The sequence below is a fragment of the Rattus norvegicus genome, chromosome 14 (assembly GCF_021556685.1).
Source record: "Rattus norvegicus strain SHRSP/BbbUtx chromosome 14, alternate assembly SHRSP_T2T, whole genome shotgun sequence".
NCBI classification, from domain to species: Eukaryota; Metazoa; Chordata; class Mammalia; order Rodentia; family Muridae; genus Rattus; species Rattus norvegicus.
This window is the reverse complement of record NC_141547.1, coordinates 83367501-83386973: the sequence shown is the minus strand read 5'-3', so window position 1 is coordinate 83386973 and position 19473 is coordinate 83367501. Positions and strand designations below refer to the sequence as shown.

Sequence of the window (19473 nt, the reverse complement as noted above, 5' to 3'; positions counted from 1 at the left end):
CTATAATCTCAGCGCTCAGGAGGCAGAGGCAGGAGAGTTCTAAGTTCAAGGACAGCCTTGTCTACATAGCAAGACCCTGTCTCAGAGCAAGCAAACAAACAAACCTACCTGCCTCAAGAGAATTAGCAGAAACTATTCTGAGCTAGCCTTGGTTAACATAGTTAGGCTAGCCCAAGCCACTCTGTCCAAGACTGTCTCAGGTCCACTCTCCCGAACCTAGATCACCCTAGATGTCCAGTTTTGGGGCAGTCTGGGGCTTCTGTTCTGAATGTTCTCAGGGTTCTTTCCAGGGGTGGATGTGGAACATTCCAGATGCTGCCTGCTGGCATCCTGCTGGACCCGTGCCCCCGATATGGTTGGACCACAGGAAAGCAGTCCACCTTTGGCCATTTTCCTCTGTCTGGGGCACCTGGTGTATCATTCTGGAGCAGTTAGGTAACTCTTCACACCCAACCCCACCCCGCTTCACATTCCAGCCAGCCACTCCCCCCAGGCTGTCGGCCTGTGGAGATTGGGTTCCACGGCTGCTCTGTCATTAGCTCCTAATCCCACCATTTCTCACCAGTCTCGATTCTCTTCCTAATCCCTCTAACGGGAGATGCCCCGGACCTCAGGGGCTGGGTAGGAAGGCCTAGAAGAGAGGCGAGGGTCCTTCCAGGAGCTGTGGATGGTCATAGGGACTCTGAACCCTTCTGATTGAACCACCAATCACATATCAAACAGTTTATGTGCAGGAGCCATCACTGGTCAGCCAACAGAACCCCCACCCCGTGATGGCGGACATGGCCTGGATCTTTCTGTGTCAGTTAATACAGTTAGTGGCCACTCCCCCTGTGTGAAATAACAGAATAGCTGAAGTCCAGGTTTTTTGCTATTGTTGTTTTGAGACTGTTTCCCGGTGTAATCCAGGCTGGTCTTAAACTTGAGATCCTTCTGATTTATCTCCAAGTACTGGGACCACAGGTGCACACTGCCACACCCAGCTTATGAAACGGTAGCCCAGGCCAATGCTGAATGCTTGCCGGATACCAGTGTGAGGCTGGTGGAGCTGTAGTCTTAATTGAATTCTCTTCCCACCCTTCTTTCTCTCTCTCTGGTAATGGAGACTGAGCTGTAGACGAGGCTATGCAGGCGTCTTACCACTGAACTATAGTACTCCCCAACCTTCTTTTTTTTTTTCTTTCTCTTTTTCAGAGCTAGGCAAGCGCTTTACCACTGAGCTAAATCCCCAACCCCCCCAACCCTCTTCTAACCTTTTATTTTGACACAGTGTTTCACTAAATTGCCCAGATGGCCTCTTAGTCACTCTGTAGCCCAGGCAAGCCGTGCACTGTGATCTTCCTGCTTGACTTCCCATGTGGCTGAGACCACAGGTCTGCACCACTAGGCTTGACATTGATTTGGACTTTAATCCCCCATGTGGCTTAGAGCTAGAACGATCACACTTAGTGTAGTCCTGTCTCATGCCAAGTCGAATTCTGAACACGTTATCTGTTAGCGTTAAGACCTTCCCTGGGGGAGGGCACCATTGTTTAGTTTATTCTACAGATGAGCAAACTGAGGCATGGAACAGTGCATTTAAATAACTCGTCCTGGGACAAACCTGTGCTATCACCAACTTGTTTATCCCATGGCCTCGGCTCCAGGAGCACCTCACTGGTAAAGGACGGTCACCCAGTGTGAAGTAGCGTGTGGGCGCTCATCTCTTGGTGGCCAGGAAGTTGAGAGGAAGGGGGTGACAGAGACAAGATATACCCTTCAGAAGCATACACCCATGCACGCACACCCACCTCCTCTGGTCTGGCCCCATCTACTAATAACCCATTCAGCATTAACTCATCAATGCATGAAGCCACTGGCGAGTTTAAAACCTGGATGTTCCAATCCTCTTTCAATAGCTCAGCAGCTGGGACCAAGGCCTTCCACACATCAGCCTTGTGAGTGGAAACCTCATATCTGAATATTTAAGAGGTGAGCTGTTCTTGCAGGTGCGCTGGGGATGGGAGGGGTGGTAGGGATTCTGCGGAACACTTGGCTTCCCATTCACTGATCAGTTCCTCTGGGCTGAGAGCTTCACAGCCTCATCAGTACCAATGGAGGTACCTACGGTTTCCCGTTCCCAGACAAAGCAATGCTATGTTTCAGAAGTTGTGCAGCTAGAACTGGAGCCCAGACGGTCGTATTTTGCTACCCACAGTGGAACTGGAGCAAGCCTCCCCTCTTTGCCCCTCCTCCCGCTCCCATTCCACTCCAGGGCTTAACACAGCAAGAGCTCAGTAAACAGCCAGAAGTACCATACACACAGCACACAGCAAGAGCTCAGTAAACAGCCAGAAGTACCATCACAGGTTAGGACGCGTCGGGTCTGCCCTGACCTCCACACACACTCTGGGCTGCAGAATGTGTGGAGCCAACGGACGCTTAACATTCCCTTCTTTCAAACAAAAGGCCTGGGGAAGGAGACCACCTGCACACACCCAGAACTATGCTCCCCAGGTAAACACTCCCAGGCTGTGCTGAACAATTCATTTGTCAAGGATTCAGGGGACCAAGGTGACAACCACAACACACACAGGAGCAAACATAGGTGGAGGAGTTGACAGAGCTGCCTCACCTCACCCAAGAACGCCCTCCTAGGTTACTAGGCAACGTGAAAGCGACGCCCCCACCGACTCCAGTGTCCGCACATTCCTGCCTCCCTTCCCTAAGTAGATCATGCTGGAATCAGCCACGTGAGTCTTCAGGGAGGGCAGAGGCCTTGCGGTGGGCAAACATCACTAAGAAGGAGCCGGCAGAGAGAGCTCAGGCCATAGGAAAGGGAGCCAAAGGGGGCGGGAGAAATATGGTAGGAGGCAGACTCACCCTGTGGTGCTCCGCCGTACCCCTGGCAGTTCCCTGGCTTTACCCCGGGCAGATTTATACATAAACACATAAGCTGTTTATAATTTTTTCCAATGCTAGGTATCAAACCCAGAGCCTAGTGCATGCTAGTGGAGGGCTCCACTACTGAGCGTCTTTTGTTAAGGAAAATGGAAGAAAATTTAAACGTAATATTATCCACACATTGCTTCGTTCTTCATGTACAGCTCCGTGGCTTTTAGGACATTCACCGGGTTGTGTACAAATATCTAACCTAACTGCAACAAAGATTCTGAGGCCGAGGGGCCCAGTACCTCAGCTGGGCACCATGGTAAAGCTGGCCCTGATGGTGAAGGCATGGGTGAGCCAGCCCTGAGGGTGTGTGTGAGAGAGAGCTGGCATAGACCCTCAGCGCCTGCGGCAGAACTTTCGAGAACGAGCACTGCGCCTCGATTGGCCACAGGTGTGGGTGGGCACGAGAGCAGGAGAGATGACTCTGCCTCCTCCTGTGGTAACATTGTTGGGTGGGTTAGCAGAGCGGTGCTGCAGAGCTCCCCCTAGTGGTGAAAATAAGGGAGCGGTGGGAGGCTGATCATCTGGGCTACCACCCAGGCCCAGATCCAGGGACTTGAGTTGACCCACCCCCAAATCTATGTCATCTGCACACTTGACACATGTAAAATGGCCGCTCTTGCCAAACTGAAACTGCAGGATTTCCACGACACAGGGCAACAACCGGATAACCAGGAGGAATCCCAGTGATGATCCAATATGGATGGTGTCACAGACCCCAGAGAGCTCGAACCAGACCAATGACTCATTGCAATGAACATTTCCAAGACGTGTGGACAGAAGGATACACAGTGGGGCACACTGTGACACTGCAGCTTCCACAGTGAGATATTGTCTATGCTTTGTTTAGTGTGTGTGTGTGTGTGTGTGTGTGTGTGTGTGTGTGTGTGTGTGTTTGGGGTTTGGGTTTTGGGTTTTTTTTGTGAGGAGGTCGCCAGGGGTAGAGGGCAGATAAGAGGGGACAGGGAGATGAATGGGACTGGGATGCATGATGTGAAACTTGCAAAGAATCAACTAAAAGTTAAAAAAAATGAACAGACTCACACAGTGTTTTGGCTAAAAACCAGGAAGTTTTCATTCAGGCCTTTGAAGCCCAGTGGATAACTGAGTGGGCAAACATGTAGTGTCTCTGCCGTCACCTCTGCCTCCACCTTGCAGCGGTCTTCTTTGTTGACTTCAACACTGGGGAAGATCCTGGCTCATCTGTCTCCATAGCTCTGTTTCAAGTGTCTATCTGGGGGCTGGAGAGAAGGCTTTCGGGGGGACCTACATTTTTGGTTTCCAGCATCCATTCTGGGCAGCTCACAAAAACCCATAACTCCAGCTCCATAGGGACCTGACCTCTCTGGTCTCCAAGATGCCTGCACTCATGTGTACATCCCCTGACACAGATACATGTGTGCATGCACACACATAACAGAATAAATCTTAGAGTCTCTGAAAACTGACAATGCACAGTTTATTTTCCTCAAGCAAGGATGGTTCCACCCCTTGCCCAAAGTGTTATCGATTAGCCCATGTTGGAAACTGAAGCTACCCCCACCATGGGAGAATAATCACATCAAGAGAAATTACCTGTCCCTTTAAGCAATGAAAGTTTTTCTAAAGCCAGAAGAACTTTGCAGAACTTAAGCCAAGACAATGACCAAGCAGTTATCAGTTTAACCAGGAATGCCTAACTGTGCATAATTTTTTTTAAAACAGGGTCTTACATAGTTCAGGCTGCCCAGAACTGGCTATGTAGCCAAAGGTGACCCTGAACTCCCTACCGTCCTTCCCAGATTCCCCAAGTGCATGGTTTACAGGTTGGTGCCATGCCCGGGTAATACACACACTTCTTTTCCCACCTCCAATTTGTTTATTGCCTTGTGCAGCCTCAAGATCTTATCAGCTCCTAGAAGACGGGATGGTAGTCACACTGGATAACAAAATCCTTTACTGTCTTCCCAATACTGGTGTGTGTGTGTGTGTGTGTGTGTGGTGTATGTTTGTGTGTATGTGTGTGGTGTGTGTGTGTATGTACCTGTATAGTGTGTGTGTTTGTGTGTGGTGTGTGTGTGTGTTTGTGTGTATATGTGTGGAGTGTGGTGTGTGTGTGTGTGGAGTGCATGTGGTGTGTGTTTGTGTGTGTATGTGTATAGTGTGTGTGTGTGTGTGTGGTGTATGTTTGTGTGTATGTGTGTGGTGTGTGTGTGTATGTACCTGTATAGTGTGTGTGTTTGTGTGTGGTGTGTGTGTGTTTGTGTGTATATGTGTGGAGTGTGGTGTGTGTGTGTGGAGTGCATGTGGTGTGTGTTTGTGTGTGTATGTGTATAGTGTGTGTGTTTGTGTGTATATGTGTGTGGAGTGGATGTGGTGTGTGTTTGTGTGTGTATGTGTGTATGTGTGTAGTGTGTGTGGTCTGTGTGTGTGTGTGGTGCGTGCAGTGCATGTGGTATGTGGTATGTGTATTGCATGTAGTGTGTGTGTGTGTGTGTGGTTGTATGTGAGGAGTTGTGTGGTGTGTTTGTGTGAGTGTGTGTACATGTGTGTACAGGTTCACTGGCCTGGTGAATGCATGTGTGGATCCAGAGGTCAATATCATGTGTCTCCACCTTATCCTGTGTGACAGAGACTCTTGTTGGAACTGGAGCTCACTGCTTCAGCAAGTCTGATGGCCAGTCGGCTCCCAGCATCCTGCTCCGCTCCATCAGTGTTAGGGTGACAGATGAGGGTCACCACGCCAAGCAAGCTTCTTATGTGGGTACTAGTAGTCCAAATTCACATTTGCATAGACAGCATTTTATCTACTGAGGTATCTTCCTAGCCCCTCCATTTGATTTTGGGGACAAATGCTCAAATCTGGTCCGATGGGAACCTGGTCTAGGACTCCAGTAACAATACATAATGTACACCTCTCTCTCCCCACCCAAAATCCCCATCAGCAGTCAATCTCAATTCCTGACAACCAAGCATCGTAGCTCTGTAGATTTCCCAATCGGTTCACATGAATAGAATCTGTGACTGACTCCCTTCATTTAACTCGATGCCTTGAGACTCCCCCCAGGTTACATCACATTTCGGGGGGTCAGTGCTTCATTAACAACATTCCATCAGCTGTCTACTGCATAGACCATGCAGTTCCAGCAGGGTGGGGTGGAGATGACAGTCCTAGCATTTTACATACTTTCCTACTTCAATATAGTCTGGAATATACATACCTGTGTGTTACACCTGCTTGTAGTGTTCATACTACTGTCTGTGGTCTGGAAACAATGGGCTGTGCCACACATAGGCTGTGCCACACATAGACTGGGCCACACATGGGCTGGGTCACACATAGGCTATGCATTCACATTTGTATCGTTCACAGCAAAAAGGCCTAACACTGCATCCCTCAGTGAAGCAACTCAAATTGTTACTTCCTCTTCTTTCTCTTCCTCCTCCTACCTCTTTTCACCCCCTGAGACAAAGTCTCACCACCGTGTCTCACTAGCCTGGCTGGTCTGGAACTATGTAGACCAGGCTAACCTCGAACTCACATAGATCTGCCTACCTCTGGCTCCCAAGCTCTGGGACTAAAGGCATACACAACCGCACCTGGCTGCTTCGTTACTTCTTGTGTGGGATAGAGCATCGCTTCTGCCTATTCATTGGTGAGCAGGCGCTTGAGTGGGTTCCATTTTTGGTTTGTGAACAATGCTGTTAGGGACATGTTTTTGTACAAATCTTATAAGAGCGTCTGTTCTTCTGGGTTAAATCCCTAAGTATGGATTGATCTGTTCAATGAAGACCATCTTGCAAGGCAAATGTGTGCTTTACATCCCAAAGGGATGAGGTTCTTATTTCTTCACAATATTTGTTAATTTCCATTTTTTTAAAGGTAGATCCCTATTCTGACCATCCTAGTGGCTCTTAAATGATTGTGGCTTTGAGTTCCATTTCTCTGACTAACCATGTTGGAGCCGTTTCCTGCTCTGTACGGAGGAATGGAACTAGTTTTTCAGAAGCTGGCTGGGAAGTTGCTGCATAGCAGAGGACTTGCCTGGCACATTCTGGGCCCCGAGTTCTAGCCGCACCATCAAGGAAAATCAAAACAAATATTTAAAGATATCTTCCCTTCCGCATCTCTCTTCTGGATGAGAACCAGAGGCTAGGTGGCACTACTGGCACTTTAGGCTTCGTTGCTTTCTCTGATGTCCCTAACCCTTTGTGCCCACGTGTCTGACCCCACTCTGGCTTAACTCAGGTAAGACATGGCTTTCTTTTGTCTTTTTCTCGTCCATTTTACCCTTCCGGTTAGCTGTGTTAGCTGCAAGATTCGGGGCTCACCTGTCCTGCCAGCCTCCCTCCTAAATTTCTACTTTTTAAAAGAAGGCTTCTTTCCTTTTAAAAAAACGTTTTATTGATTCTTTGTGAGTTTCATGTTATGCACCCCAGTCCCATCCATTTCCCCACCCCCTCATATCTGCCTTTTGCCCTTGCAACACCCCCAAAAGAAAATAAAAAAACACACAAACAAAAAATAAAATAAAACAAAGCAGAGAAAACATCTCATCATGGAAGCTGTACTGTGTCACAGTGTGTCCCACGGCACACCCCTCTGTCCACACATTTTCACTTGCTAATGATCATTGCAATGAGTCATCCAGGTCTCTGGCTTCGGTGACACCATCAATATTGGCTCCTCAGTGGGACTCCCTCCAGTGATCCTGTTGTTGCCCTATATCAGGGAGATCCTGCAGCTTTGGATGAGCAAGACTGGACCTTTCTCTTGCTCCATCAGTTCACAGATGATGTAGATGTTGGGGTGGGCTAATTCAGATCTCTGGATCTAGGTCTAGGTGGTAGCTGGGTGTCAGCTCTTCTGCGCCTGCACCACCAGGGGGAGCTCTCGGACACCGCTCTGGCTGGCTCGCCAATGCCACCGCTGGCAGGAGGCAGGGTCAGCTCCCTGCTCTCATGCTCTTCGGAAAGCTCATCAACCTCCCACATCTACAAGGCCAGTTCCCCTGTGCTGCCCAGCGAAGGCACTGGCCCACTGTTTTAAGTGCTACAGCCTGTGAGGGGCTGGGCCGGCTCTCCTGCGCTTACAACCTCGGGGCTGGCTCACCTGTGCCTTCACTGTCAGGGCCAGCTCCCGAATTGCCCACGTGAGGTGGCAACCCTCCTCCTCTATTTTTTTTAAAAAGATTTTTCCTTTGCTTAAAAAGATTTTTCCTTTATTTTATTTTAAAAAGTCAGGCAGAAATCCCTCGGACCTGGCGTTACAGTCGGCTGTGAACAGCTCTACACGGATGCTGAGAACTGGACCAGAGTCCCCTATAAGGGCACTGCATGTGCTTCAGGCTGCTGAGCCAACCCCTTCTTTTTAAACTCATATAGGATTGTCCTCTAGTTTCCTTTTGGGGGCAAATTTTATTTTTACTTATTTTAATTAATTTCTTGTTAGTGGTCTTTCACTAATTTTAATTAATTAACTGTTTAATTCATTAATATCTGAGGCAGTCTCCTGAAGACCAGACTGGCCTCAAACTTGCCATGTAGCCGAGGATGACCTTGAATTTACAATTCTCCTTGTCACCTTCCAAGTGATGACGTTGTGCCCGACTTTATACACGGGCTTCGTTTTTGTTTATTTTTTTATTGTTGTAAAAAAATATGCCTGACATAATTTTTACTGACTTGGTAATTTTTGGTAAACAGTTCAGTGTGGTTCCCTGCCCCAGCCTGCAAGGCAGTCAGTGGAGGTTGGGGACCACCTAGGAGAGAATGGGGGACAAGAGACGCGAAGAAGGACGCCAAGTCAAGAGTCTGATCAAGGTGACAAATTTTATTTTTTCCCCAAGGCTGAATTTATACCACAGCAGGGGTAACAGAGGGAGGGGGGAAGAGGGAAACATTTATGCAGGCCAAGGACACTGTGCTCTTGTGGTCAAGTAATCGGCTGACGTCAACAGGATGTTGGTTTCTCAGAAAGGTCACAAGTTTGTCATATCATTAGGCAACCTGACCTCCAGATTTGTATTAGCCTTCCGCAGCTGGCTGGGGACGTTCCATCCTCCTGACCTCTTAATGAACCCAGTCATACTTAACTCTAACTACAATATTAACATCAATAATGGAGGGTTTTAAGGGCATCGCTCCCAACAGTTACCTACATTCTGATTGTTGTGCCGCTGTCAACAAATGGAACTCTCTGGCCACTAAACAGTACCGCCACATCTGTTAGGATTGTGTGGGCATTGTTCTCCGGGGCCATCTGCCTTGTTTTATGGAAACAGAGTCTCCTGCAGGCCTGGTGATCGCCCATCAGACCATAGCTGACTGGCCAACCCGGATCTGCCTGTCTAGTCTCTTCTGTGTTGGAATTATAGGCCACCATGTGCAGCTTTTGAACATGTGTCCTACTGATCCAACTTAGCCCTCGAGCTTCACGGTAAACCATGTTAATGGACCTGGCACATGGCACAGTTCAAAGAGAGCTAAGCCTAAGGCAGGCCTCAATATGCTAATGGACTAACTTGTGTCGGTTTCCCTCCACAGGAGTCCAAAAAATCAATGGGGCCCCTGATTTAAGACAGAACTTCTAGAACTGTGGGCCAAGGGAAAACATCTCATTATAAGTCAATTGTTTAAGATACTTTGTTAAGGCAATGGAAAGTCAACAAAGAGGCCATGGCTATGAAGTCAGATGTCCCTATTTGCACTTTTAGAACTGCCACTTGAACCAGCCACTGTCTCTTAGGCCCTAGTGGGAGACAGCAGGAGACTCAGGAATGTGGCTATCTATGTAACCTGGGCTAGCTGCTAGGATGAGTAAAGGACAGAGTTGAGTTGAGGCAGAGGATGGTGCTGTCTTGTGCTCAATACTAGTCCTGTTGCTCCATAGCATGGAGAAGAGACCTGAACTCTGCAGGGTGAAGATGGAGTGGGTCTCTCGAGGCCTGGAAGCTGCATAGAACCATGTTGGGAGTCCTGGACTGAGGGCATAGGACAAGCAAAGACAGAGACAGACGGGATCATCAGGACTTGATAGGTTCAGGTTATTAGGTGAACCTGAGACTGAAAGAGGGTTGTGGTAGGTCACAGAGGGCCCCATGAGACTCGTGTGTGCACCCACAGAGGGGCACTTGAGGAGCCAGAGAAAGACTTACACAGAGAAATGAGATCATTTCAGGAAGATTTATGGCTTCCGGAGTCTAGGTGAGAGGGTAGCAATGGCCTTACGTCATCTAAGCTGGAGGCGGCTGAAGGGGAAACCTAAGGGTTCTTTGGAAAGTCAGTTGTGTTGGAAGGTGGTTTTCTGGGGCAAACACATGAGGGAGTGTTTTCCTGAAGTGGACACAGGTGAAAGACTAAGGCAGACATGTGAAGGAACATTTCACTGAAACAGACACAGGAGAGAGGATGTTCTGCGAAAGCAAACACTTGAGAGGACACGTGATGAAAGATTTTCTGTTAGTTCATATGAGTTGGTCCACCTTCCATTGCGCAGTTGAGCTCCATTTGTTGGGACTTTCTGGACTCGGGCTGATCGGACACATGCACTGAGGCAAGGCACGTGGCAGACACACGATGCTTGGAAGGTATAAATAAGATTCCATGGAGCTTGACTTGCTGGCACAGCTAGCTGTGCAATGCTTGTGGGTCTCCCATCTCCACTGATCTTTGCTTGCCTCTCTCTTTGAGAGAGGCACAGCTGAGAACATCTGGTGCTCCTGTTGGTCCCTCATGTTGACTTGAAACGAGGCTGAGGCCTGGCTGTCTCTGCTAGGTCGTGCCACTGCTGTTACTAACCTGACTCTACTGAACTGGACTGCTGGTGTATCTGTGAGGTGTTTGCTAGTGGATCGAACTGCCGCTTCCTGCGAACCTGTAAACTGAAACTGCTGATTTCCAGACACCACAGATGGGAGTTTCTCCAAAGAACCTTTCTAAACAGGTCCACTTCCCCATATCCTTTCTTTTCCTCCACCTCTGGTGGGTGGTGGGCTATAAGAGAGGTTAATGCGTTTAAGAACCATCATTAAAAATAACATTTAAAAGAATTAAAGTTACAGGTGGTGACTGGGCAAAGACTGTGGGGACAAGACAATCCGGTGAGAACAAGCTACCGAGAGACAGAATCTGGAGTGGGGTCAGACTGCCTTTTCCTGCCACTCTGGGCAGCCTCAAACATCTGGGGGCTGGTGAGCTTGGCCTCCTGGACCTCCATCTGTGAGGTAAAATCATCCTTAATGAGGCAAACAGACTTCATTTGGGTCCCTGTGAGCAGAGGCACGTCTGGCCCAGCACTGCCCCCTTGTGGAGGAGGAAGGTAGAGATCACAAGGCCGGGAGCAAGCACATCTCAGTTCCTGGTTGACCTGGCTGCATTTTTTTTTTTTTTTTTTTTTTTTTTTTTTTATGGAACTAAAGAGCCTGTTCCCTTCCACCTTGCACAGGCCAGAGGGACTCAAGTCCGTGGTGTTTGGCTGTTGTTTTTCATGGTACTGGGATTGAACCTAGGGCCCTGTACATGCTGAGCAAACGCTCTGACACCAGGCTGTGTCCCTTACCCAACTCCTCAAGTTCACATCTTGCCTTGTTTGTTTGTTTTTGTTTGTTTGCTTTTCTTTTTTTTTTTTTTTTTTTTGGTTCTTTTTTTTTCGGAGCTGGGGACTGAACCCAGGGCCTTGCGCTTCCTAGGTAAGCGCTCTACCACTGAGCTAAATCCCCAGCCCCGTTTGTTTGCTTTTCTAGACAGTGTTTCTTTGTCCTGGCACCCACTCTGTGTACCGTGCTGGCTCAGACGCACAAAGACTCACCTGATTCTGCCTCTTTTTTTTTTTTTTTTTTTTTTTTTCAGAGCTGGGGACTGAACCCAGGGCCTTGCGCTTGCTAGGCAAGCGCTCTACCACTGAGCCAAATCCCCAACCCCCTGATTCTGCCTCTTAAGTTGTGCTTTCTTCACTTATGCTGTGTCTCAGGACAAGCCTGAATCTCCTCAGCTATAACTGGACTTAAGGTTTTCTGCCATACACAGGAGTAGGCAGAGAGCAAATTCGGAATAAGCTAGCCTTTCTCTAGGCCATGGAATCCCTTGCTTTGTCCCACACTGAAGCTCCACCTCACAGTCCTTGACAGAGGCCCGCTGTCTCCTCTCAGGAAGCAACAAGGACACAGGGGACAGCTGACTTGTACCCACACCATTAGACACCTGCCATTAGACACCCCTTTTTTCAAGGTGCTAAGCCTCCATGTCCTGGCCTATAAAATGGGACTTCATCATCTGTATCTGCTTCAGGGTGGCACGCAAGGAGCTGTGCAGATTGTGGAGGGGTGAGTGGAGAACATAGCGGAAAACCTGCTCTGAACACAGTGACTCTGTTGTGTGCCTTTCAAATTCATGAGCTTGTCTGGGTGGGGATCTGGGGGTGGATGGGCATAGAAGGCTGTTTTCAACTGTCACCAAAAGGACCCTATAAATAATGCCAGTGGCTCTGAAGACTTCCACAAGGAGGTGACCTGGGAAGAGAAGGCCTTGCCTTGTCTGCACTCCCTGAATTGAGGAGGCCTCAAGATCCCCAGCACCTTATGTGAAGAACTTAGATCTACAACCCCCTGTCGAAATGCCACCCCACCCAGGACAAACCATACTCTTACAGCCATTTCATAGCTTCCATCGAAGTACAATTTATTGTCAACTATTAACATGATCTGATGTCTACACAAGTCATGTTCTCCTGACTCCTCTTTGGGCCCAAACACCCTATGGCCACTCATATCCCATTCCTCAGCCCAGAGGAGTGTCCCCATCAGGTCCTTCCATGGTCAGTTCCTTGAGCCAAAGCTCATTTTCTGGGTGTGCCCTGCAGATTTGGTCCCCCACCCCCACAAAGACACCAGAAGACAGCGTGCACAATCGACTTCTGGTTATCAAGGTTTCCTCTGCCTCCCTCCATGTGAGCCAGGCTCCTGTTGGCAGAGGTGGATCAGCCTAGGGTGCTTACTGTGCCCAGGGCCTGCAATGCCAGGTGCTGGACCGACGTTCAATGAACGCTGGAGAATGAATGACCAATGAAGACATAAACTTTTTCTTTTTCTAAAAAAGAATCAAAGAATCAGGTTTTTTGTTTTTGTTTGTTTGTTTGTTTGTTGGCTGGGGATGTAGCTCACAAGCAGAGGACTTATGCAAGGACCAAGTTCTAACAATAGAAACACACACACACACACACACACACACACACACATACACACACACGAGGAAGATGAAGAACTGAGAAGAGAAAGGTGGAAGAGGAAGAAGGAGGAGGAGGACTGAGAAGAGAAAGGTGGAAGAGGAGGAGGAAGGAGGAGGCAGCAGAAAGAAATCAAAAGTGACACTCCACCAGGGTGTCCAACCTGACCCTACAAGCTACATGAGGTCCAGAGTTGCTATGAACCTGACCAAAACCCATAAAGTTGTGTGAAGCATTTTGCGGGTGTTCTCTCTCTCTCTCTCTCTCTCTCTCTCTCTCTCTCTCTCTCTCTCTCTCTCCCTCCCTCCCTCCCTCCCTCCCTCTCTCTCTCTCTCTCTCTCTCTCTCTCTCTCTCTGTGTGTGTGTGTGTGTGTGTGTGTGTGTGTGTGTGTGGTTTGCTTTGTAACTCGGTTGGCATGATTCCCAGTCATGAACATTGCAGATGACAGCATCATGTTGCAATACGGGAGGATTAGACAAGCCTGCAGGAGTGAGGGTTTGCTGCTGAGTGAGGGTTTAATCCCACAAGACTTCCTGAGCTCTCAATGCCCACTTCCCAGGTAGGTTCTGCCTCGCCTCCTCAGGTGACCTCTGTGCTCCTTGCTTAACCATGAGGTACGTTGTGCTAGGTAACTGCAGCTCATTTCTCATGCCTGCTGCCTACCTCTGTGCTCCCAGCATCAGGTGTCTGTCTGTCTGTCTCTGTGATGGGAGAATCAGCTGTCCTTGTGCACAGGGCAGGCCTGCCTCCACTACCAGCAAGAAAGATCAGTGAGTCTGTACTGACAGGGAAAATTGGCTGTGGGTGTTTAGAAGGGCAAGGGTCAGGGTTCAAGTCCAGAGTCTTATTATAATGACACGAGTCATTCTGAGAGCTCATCAAGACAAGAAGCGAGACGAATGAAGTCGAGGTTTTCCTAATCACAGTTATCGACAGCTCTTTCGGTCTGCCAAAAGATGTGGGGAAATTACCCTAAGAAGCTGGGTTGCTTCCGGGAAATAAGAGGGGTTCTACGCTTCCACAGCCTGAGTGCCGGAGCAACCCTGCACTTGGAAAATGCCCCGTGACTCTTGCCTAATAGCCCAAGGCTATCACTTTGAATCCAGAAAAAACTAGGTTCTCTCTCTCTCTCTCTCTCTCTCTCTCTCTCTCTCTCTCTCTCTCTCTCTCTCTCTCTCTCTCCAATCTGCTTAAGCTGGTCTTAGGCAGGAATTTCTCCTGGCACTGCCTCTTGGCATTTAGCTCCCCGTTCAGACTCTAAACTTTGACTGTGAAAGGTTCACCTGGTCCAGATACAGTACCTAGGGGCTACCCGGAAGAGCTCCCTCATCCTCAAGGTTTACTGGTTTTTCTCCATTAAAATGTCTTCCGTAATGAAGACGTCTAGCAAGCAGAGAAAATGGAAGATGGGATCTGGAAGCAGGAAAGGGCAGGGTCTGACTTCTGGCTTGCAAGGTGCCTAGACAAAGTGGTGTCTGCTAAGGCTTCTAGGCTGATGGCACTTTGAAGTAAGGACTCCCTTTCCAGGAACATCTATCTGATCATCAATTCCAGGGCATTTTGCCCAGCAGCACAGAAAGTCAAGCAAAGAAGGCAACATCAATAACCTAAGCCAGTGTCCGAGCCACCCTGCATGGGACACAGGTCTTCCGTCCCAGCCAGAGGCCCAGGAGGGAGCAGTGCAGGACAGCCTAAGCTCCTAGGTCGCAGGTCATGGCCTGTCTGGGACAATCCACAGAGGCGTATTGGACCAAGGTCAGCAGCACCTGTTGTTTGGTTCAGTACACCCAACGGAGCAATGGTGGGCTGTCTGACTCGTGTATGCCACGAGGGCCAGCCTTTGAGATACCACGTGCAGAAGCTATCACCTCCTGGGTCACACGGAGAAGCAATGCTGGCAGCTTTCTTTCAACTCTCTCCTTAGACATGCAGATGGATGGAAACCTGGAAAGTTCTCCAAGAAGCAAGTTACAGGCCAGGATGAATCCCCAGAGTGATGCACCCTGTGCCAGTACCACCCTGCTGCTTAGCTTTGGTTCTGAGTCGCCCCAGGGCCGGGCATAGTGGTGCCTGTCTGTTACACTAGCATTCAAGGCACTGAAGAAGGCAGACGAATTCAAGGCCACCCTGGGCTACGCAGTGGCTTTGCCTGGGTGTTGCCTTAAGAGAGGGGAAATGTCAAAATTGAGTAGCAGCAGGATCCCAGGTGTGTGCATGTGCGGGAGGTGCATGTATACGTGTGTGTGTGTGTGTGTGTGTGTGTGTGTGTGTGTCTTCACTAGACTCAGCAACCTGTTCAACCTTGTAAAGTTGAGCACGGCTTTTCCTCTGATGGTTCCCCCACATGCCCTGCCTCTCCACGGGTGCTGTTCCTTCCAAAGGAGGCAGGATTGAGAAAGGTCTTGATGCTCTGCTGGAGCTGGGGCCGCTCCCCCTTCACAGCCTGCCCAGCCGCCTCCAGCTGGCCCTTCCCATCCTTGCTGACCTCCAATTGGAGAGAAGCCATCCTGTAGCTTCCTGTGGGGAGCGGGACACGCTGGGATACCAGGCATGACTGAATCCTGGGTGGGCGGGTGTCTTCAGGAGAATGAGAACAAGGGCCAGGGTCCTTTCTCAGTCATGTGATGTCACCCTCTGCCCCATTCTTTGGGTACTGGGGATGAAAATGCTGGTCTGTGTCTGAGGGGTCCCAAGGGAGGCTGAGAGGGACACAAGGGTTGGAGATCTCTATAGCCCATCGTCAGCATCACCCTGCCTGGGGTGCGAGGGGAAGGGAGGGGTAAGTGAAGGAGCAGGGTCAGTGGTGGCCAGAGTGTCCACTGTCCTGAGGAGGGCCCGTTGACACAAAGCCCTGCAACTTCTCCTCACAGGCCTTGTCTGGAAGAAGCACTTCTGCGGTGTAGCCGACTTTCTTGGTGTGCAGGAGGCTGTAGGTGTTGTCAAAGCGCAGGACATCTGCAAGGACAGAGAGGTGACAGATAGCATAAGGACAGCCGCTGTGAGGTTGGGAACAGGCTGACCAGGCCTGTGGGTAGGACGTGTGCATCAGCCACTGCCCTGTCCTGGCCCACTGTTTGTGACCACCTCCTGGGAGTGTAGTGACCACAGCAAGGGTGTGGCCCCTTCTAGATCTCCAACATTGCAGCAGCACCACCCAGCTCCCTGAATCCCTCCTCGGAGCGGCCTCTGAAGAAAGGTTGCCAGCCCCATTGCTGTGGCTTGTTTGGGTAAGTGCTCCTGGAAGAGTTGTGTGTCAAAGGCTGGGTCCCAGGGTAGCACTGTCAGAAGGTAGTGGGGACATCAGGAGGGGGACTCAGGGGTCTCCTATGCAGCCTAGACTTTCCCTGAGCTTCTGATCCTCTTGACTCAGTTTCCTCCAGTGCTGGGATTATAGGCGTGTGCCAGCACACTTGGCCTCTCTCCCTTTCCCTCTTGCTTCCTGGCCTGTGACGTAGGTGTTTTCGCTCTGGGTGTTCTTGTCATGCTGTGCCAACCCTGCCAGAGCCCCAAAGCAGTAAGGTCACTGGACCTTGGACAAGCATCTCCAGAACTGTGTGGTGTGGTAAATATCCCCCGCTTCCTTTTCCTAAGCCAATTGCCTTGGGTATTTTGGTACAATACAGAAAGCTGGCTAAGACGTTAGACCAAATTGTTTCTGGTGATGTTGACATCAGTTCTAGCCACCTCTTTGGGATGTTTGGAGTTCAGACAACTGGGCAGGCCTCTTCTGGGGACCTCTGACCAAAAATAAAATAAAATAAAATAAAATAAAACAAACCCATGGATACCCAGTTGCCTATCTCTTAGCTCTGAGCCCTGGCTATTGTACAATGCACCTCCTTCCTCACATCTACACTCCAGATCAAAGACCCTGAAGACTGCAACCCTGGAGTCCCTACACCCTCCCTGGAAGTTGGACGTAGATGGAACCCAGAAAGACCAGACTGGCCCAAGATAGCTGGCTTTCTTTCTATCACAAAGGCAACTGCAGGAAACCTTGAAGCTCTTACAGACTCCAGTCTTGAGGCAGGTGAGGCTCCCATCCTCGGGCACCATGTGGCTGTTGTAGCGCTGATTGGGCAGCACCTCTGTCATCTCTCCAGCCTTCTGCCGCTCCCCCATCCTGGTCTTCAGGAAAATCCCGAAGCCGATGTCTCCACCATCTGATGCAAACTGCCACCTGGAGCAGGTAAGAGTCCACTGGCAACCTCCTGTGTGGGCCGGGAGGCCCTTCCAGCCGTGCCCAGGTGTATGGTAGTCACTGTCCCTACCTGAGCACACAGCCTGGGAACAGGATCTCATTCTCCACCTGGTGGGAGGAGCCTCGGCCCACAACCACATTGTGCTCATACTGTGGCCTCTCCTGACTGCTCAGGTGATAGTGCTTGGGCACGTCGCCCCCGTAGTTGATCTGTCAGTCAGAGGTGGGTAAGCTAACAGTAGGCCATGCTGGTCTCCACCCTCCCCATCCTCCGGGCACTCCGTACCTTGGTCAGGCACTTGGGGTTACCATCAGGATCAGTCATAGTCCCCCCAAATTCCACAGGCAGCTGGTCAGGGCTCATAAACTTGAGAAGCTCTTGTTTCCAGTTACCTGTGTGAGGAACAGGGGTTTCTCTGAGGGGTTTCTGAGGGGCTCTAGGAGGCCAACTGAGAGCCCACAGAGGAGACACTCGTGAGCTTGCTTTCTGGCCATGATCTGGAACTGGGAGCCCACTCTGTGTGCTGATGAGGCCAGGCCGTGGCTGTGACAAGGACGTCCTAGACGAAGGTGGCCTTTGGCAGCAGCCTCTGTTTTCCAGACAGGCATAGAGCTGGCCCTAGCGGGGGGTCACGGGTCAAGGCACTTACCTCCCAGAATCACTATCTTCTTTTGTGTCACCTCTCCTATGAATGACTTGACCAGGTTGAAGGCCACAGGGAAAAGCTTGGGCGCTGAAACACACAGAACCCCGTTGGGAAGCTGGACAAGAGGAAGGGCTGCTGTGAAAAGCCATAGCCATGATCGTTCACTGGGTAGGAGTTGCTCAGATCTGGGTTCTGCCTTGCCCTGCTGTGTGAGCTTTAGTTAAGGGCTTCCGCCTCAGTCTTAGGGCTGTCAAGCCTTAAAGCGATGGCGTGGTTCTCGGCAATCAGTAATGTCCCATAATCTAGTTGTAGGGTGTCGGGCACAAGCTGGACACACAGCCAGCCATGGTAATTCCTTGAGGACACCCCCTTCCTTTTGGGACTCAAGGTTTTGCTAGGTGAACTAAGAGTTGGGGTGAGAGCAGGTGGGGGAATCTGCTTTAGATACCCTGTCCCTCCCCAAGGACACCTGCTCACTCTGAGCATTTTTTTTTTGTGGGCCAGGTTTTGTGCATAACCTTCTCATTTAGCAAATTCTCATTTGGCTTCCCAACTCTCTCACGGGGGGTGAGTGCCACGGAGTCCCCACCTCACAACATGGGAAGGCCAAGCCTCAGTGAGATGATGAGAGCGTTAGCTAGATGTGTCATCTCAATCTGGGGAATTCAGGAGGCGAGCAAGAAAACAGCAGCAAACATTTAGAAACTAACATGACTGCCACATACCAGGGCAGGATTTTGCACGTAGTATACTAGTTTGAGAAAGAACGGAGTTAAAAACACAAACAAAAACCTTATGCCCTACAAAATATGACTTAGAGAAGTTCTAACTCCTCAGTCTCCCTTCCCCAGGTACCACTCACCTCGAATAACAATTAAATTTTTCACTGTCTCAGGATAATTTGCTTCCAAGATGGCAAAAAACTGTGAAGTCAAAGGGACGTCCGTCATGGCTGTACCCAGCACCTTAGATACCCAGACTTCCGCAGCTCCTGCTGCAGTAGCAAGAGGCCTACCCAGCCTTTCCCAGGACAGTGCAGCCTCCTCTGGGTTGTCCTTCCTCCTCCTCTTCCCCTTCCTTCCCCTCCCCCCTCCCTCTCTCTTCCCTCCCCCTCCCCCTCCCCTCCCCCTCCCCTCCCCCTTCTTGTTCCCTCCCCCTCCTCCCCTCCCCCTTCTTGTTCCCTCCCCCTCCCCTCTCTACTCCTCCTCCCCTCCCCCCTCCTCCTTCCCTTCCCTCCCCACTCCTCCCCTCCCCTTTCTCCTCCCCTCCCCCTTCTTGTTCCCTCCCCCTCCTCCTCCCCTCCCCCTCCTCCTCCCCTCTCTACTCCTCCTCCCCTCCCCACTTCTCCCCTCCCCCTTTCTCCTCCCCTTGGGGTGGTCCCACAAGCAGCATCTCAAGGCCAGGTTGGTGAAGGCCAGGCTGGTCCACAGGTCCCCTGGAGGCTCTCTCTACTTTTCCACAGATGGGAAGCTGGTGTGTGTCATGGGTCTCT

General features: G+C 50.2%; 1 protein-coding gene across 1 annotated transcript in view; it reads right to left on the bottom strand.

Moving 5' to 3' along the window:
- Positions 1-12567: 12567 nt before the first annotated feature.
- Sec14l4 (SEC14-like lipid binding 4) overlaps positions 12568-19473 on the bottom strand; it is a 17780-nt gene continuing 10874 nt past the window's right edge. Inside the window, 6 exon segments of the mRNA NM_001109090.2 lie at positions 12568-16088; positions 17144-17313; positions 17405-17544; positions 17621-17727; positions 17985-18068; positions 18844-18904. Coding sequence (NP_001102560.1) covers positions 15931-16088; positions 17144-17313; positions 17405-17544; positions 17621-17727; positions 17985-18068; positions 18844-18904 — 720 coding nt within the window. The 3' untranslated portion in view covers positions 12568-15930.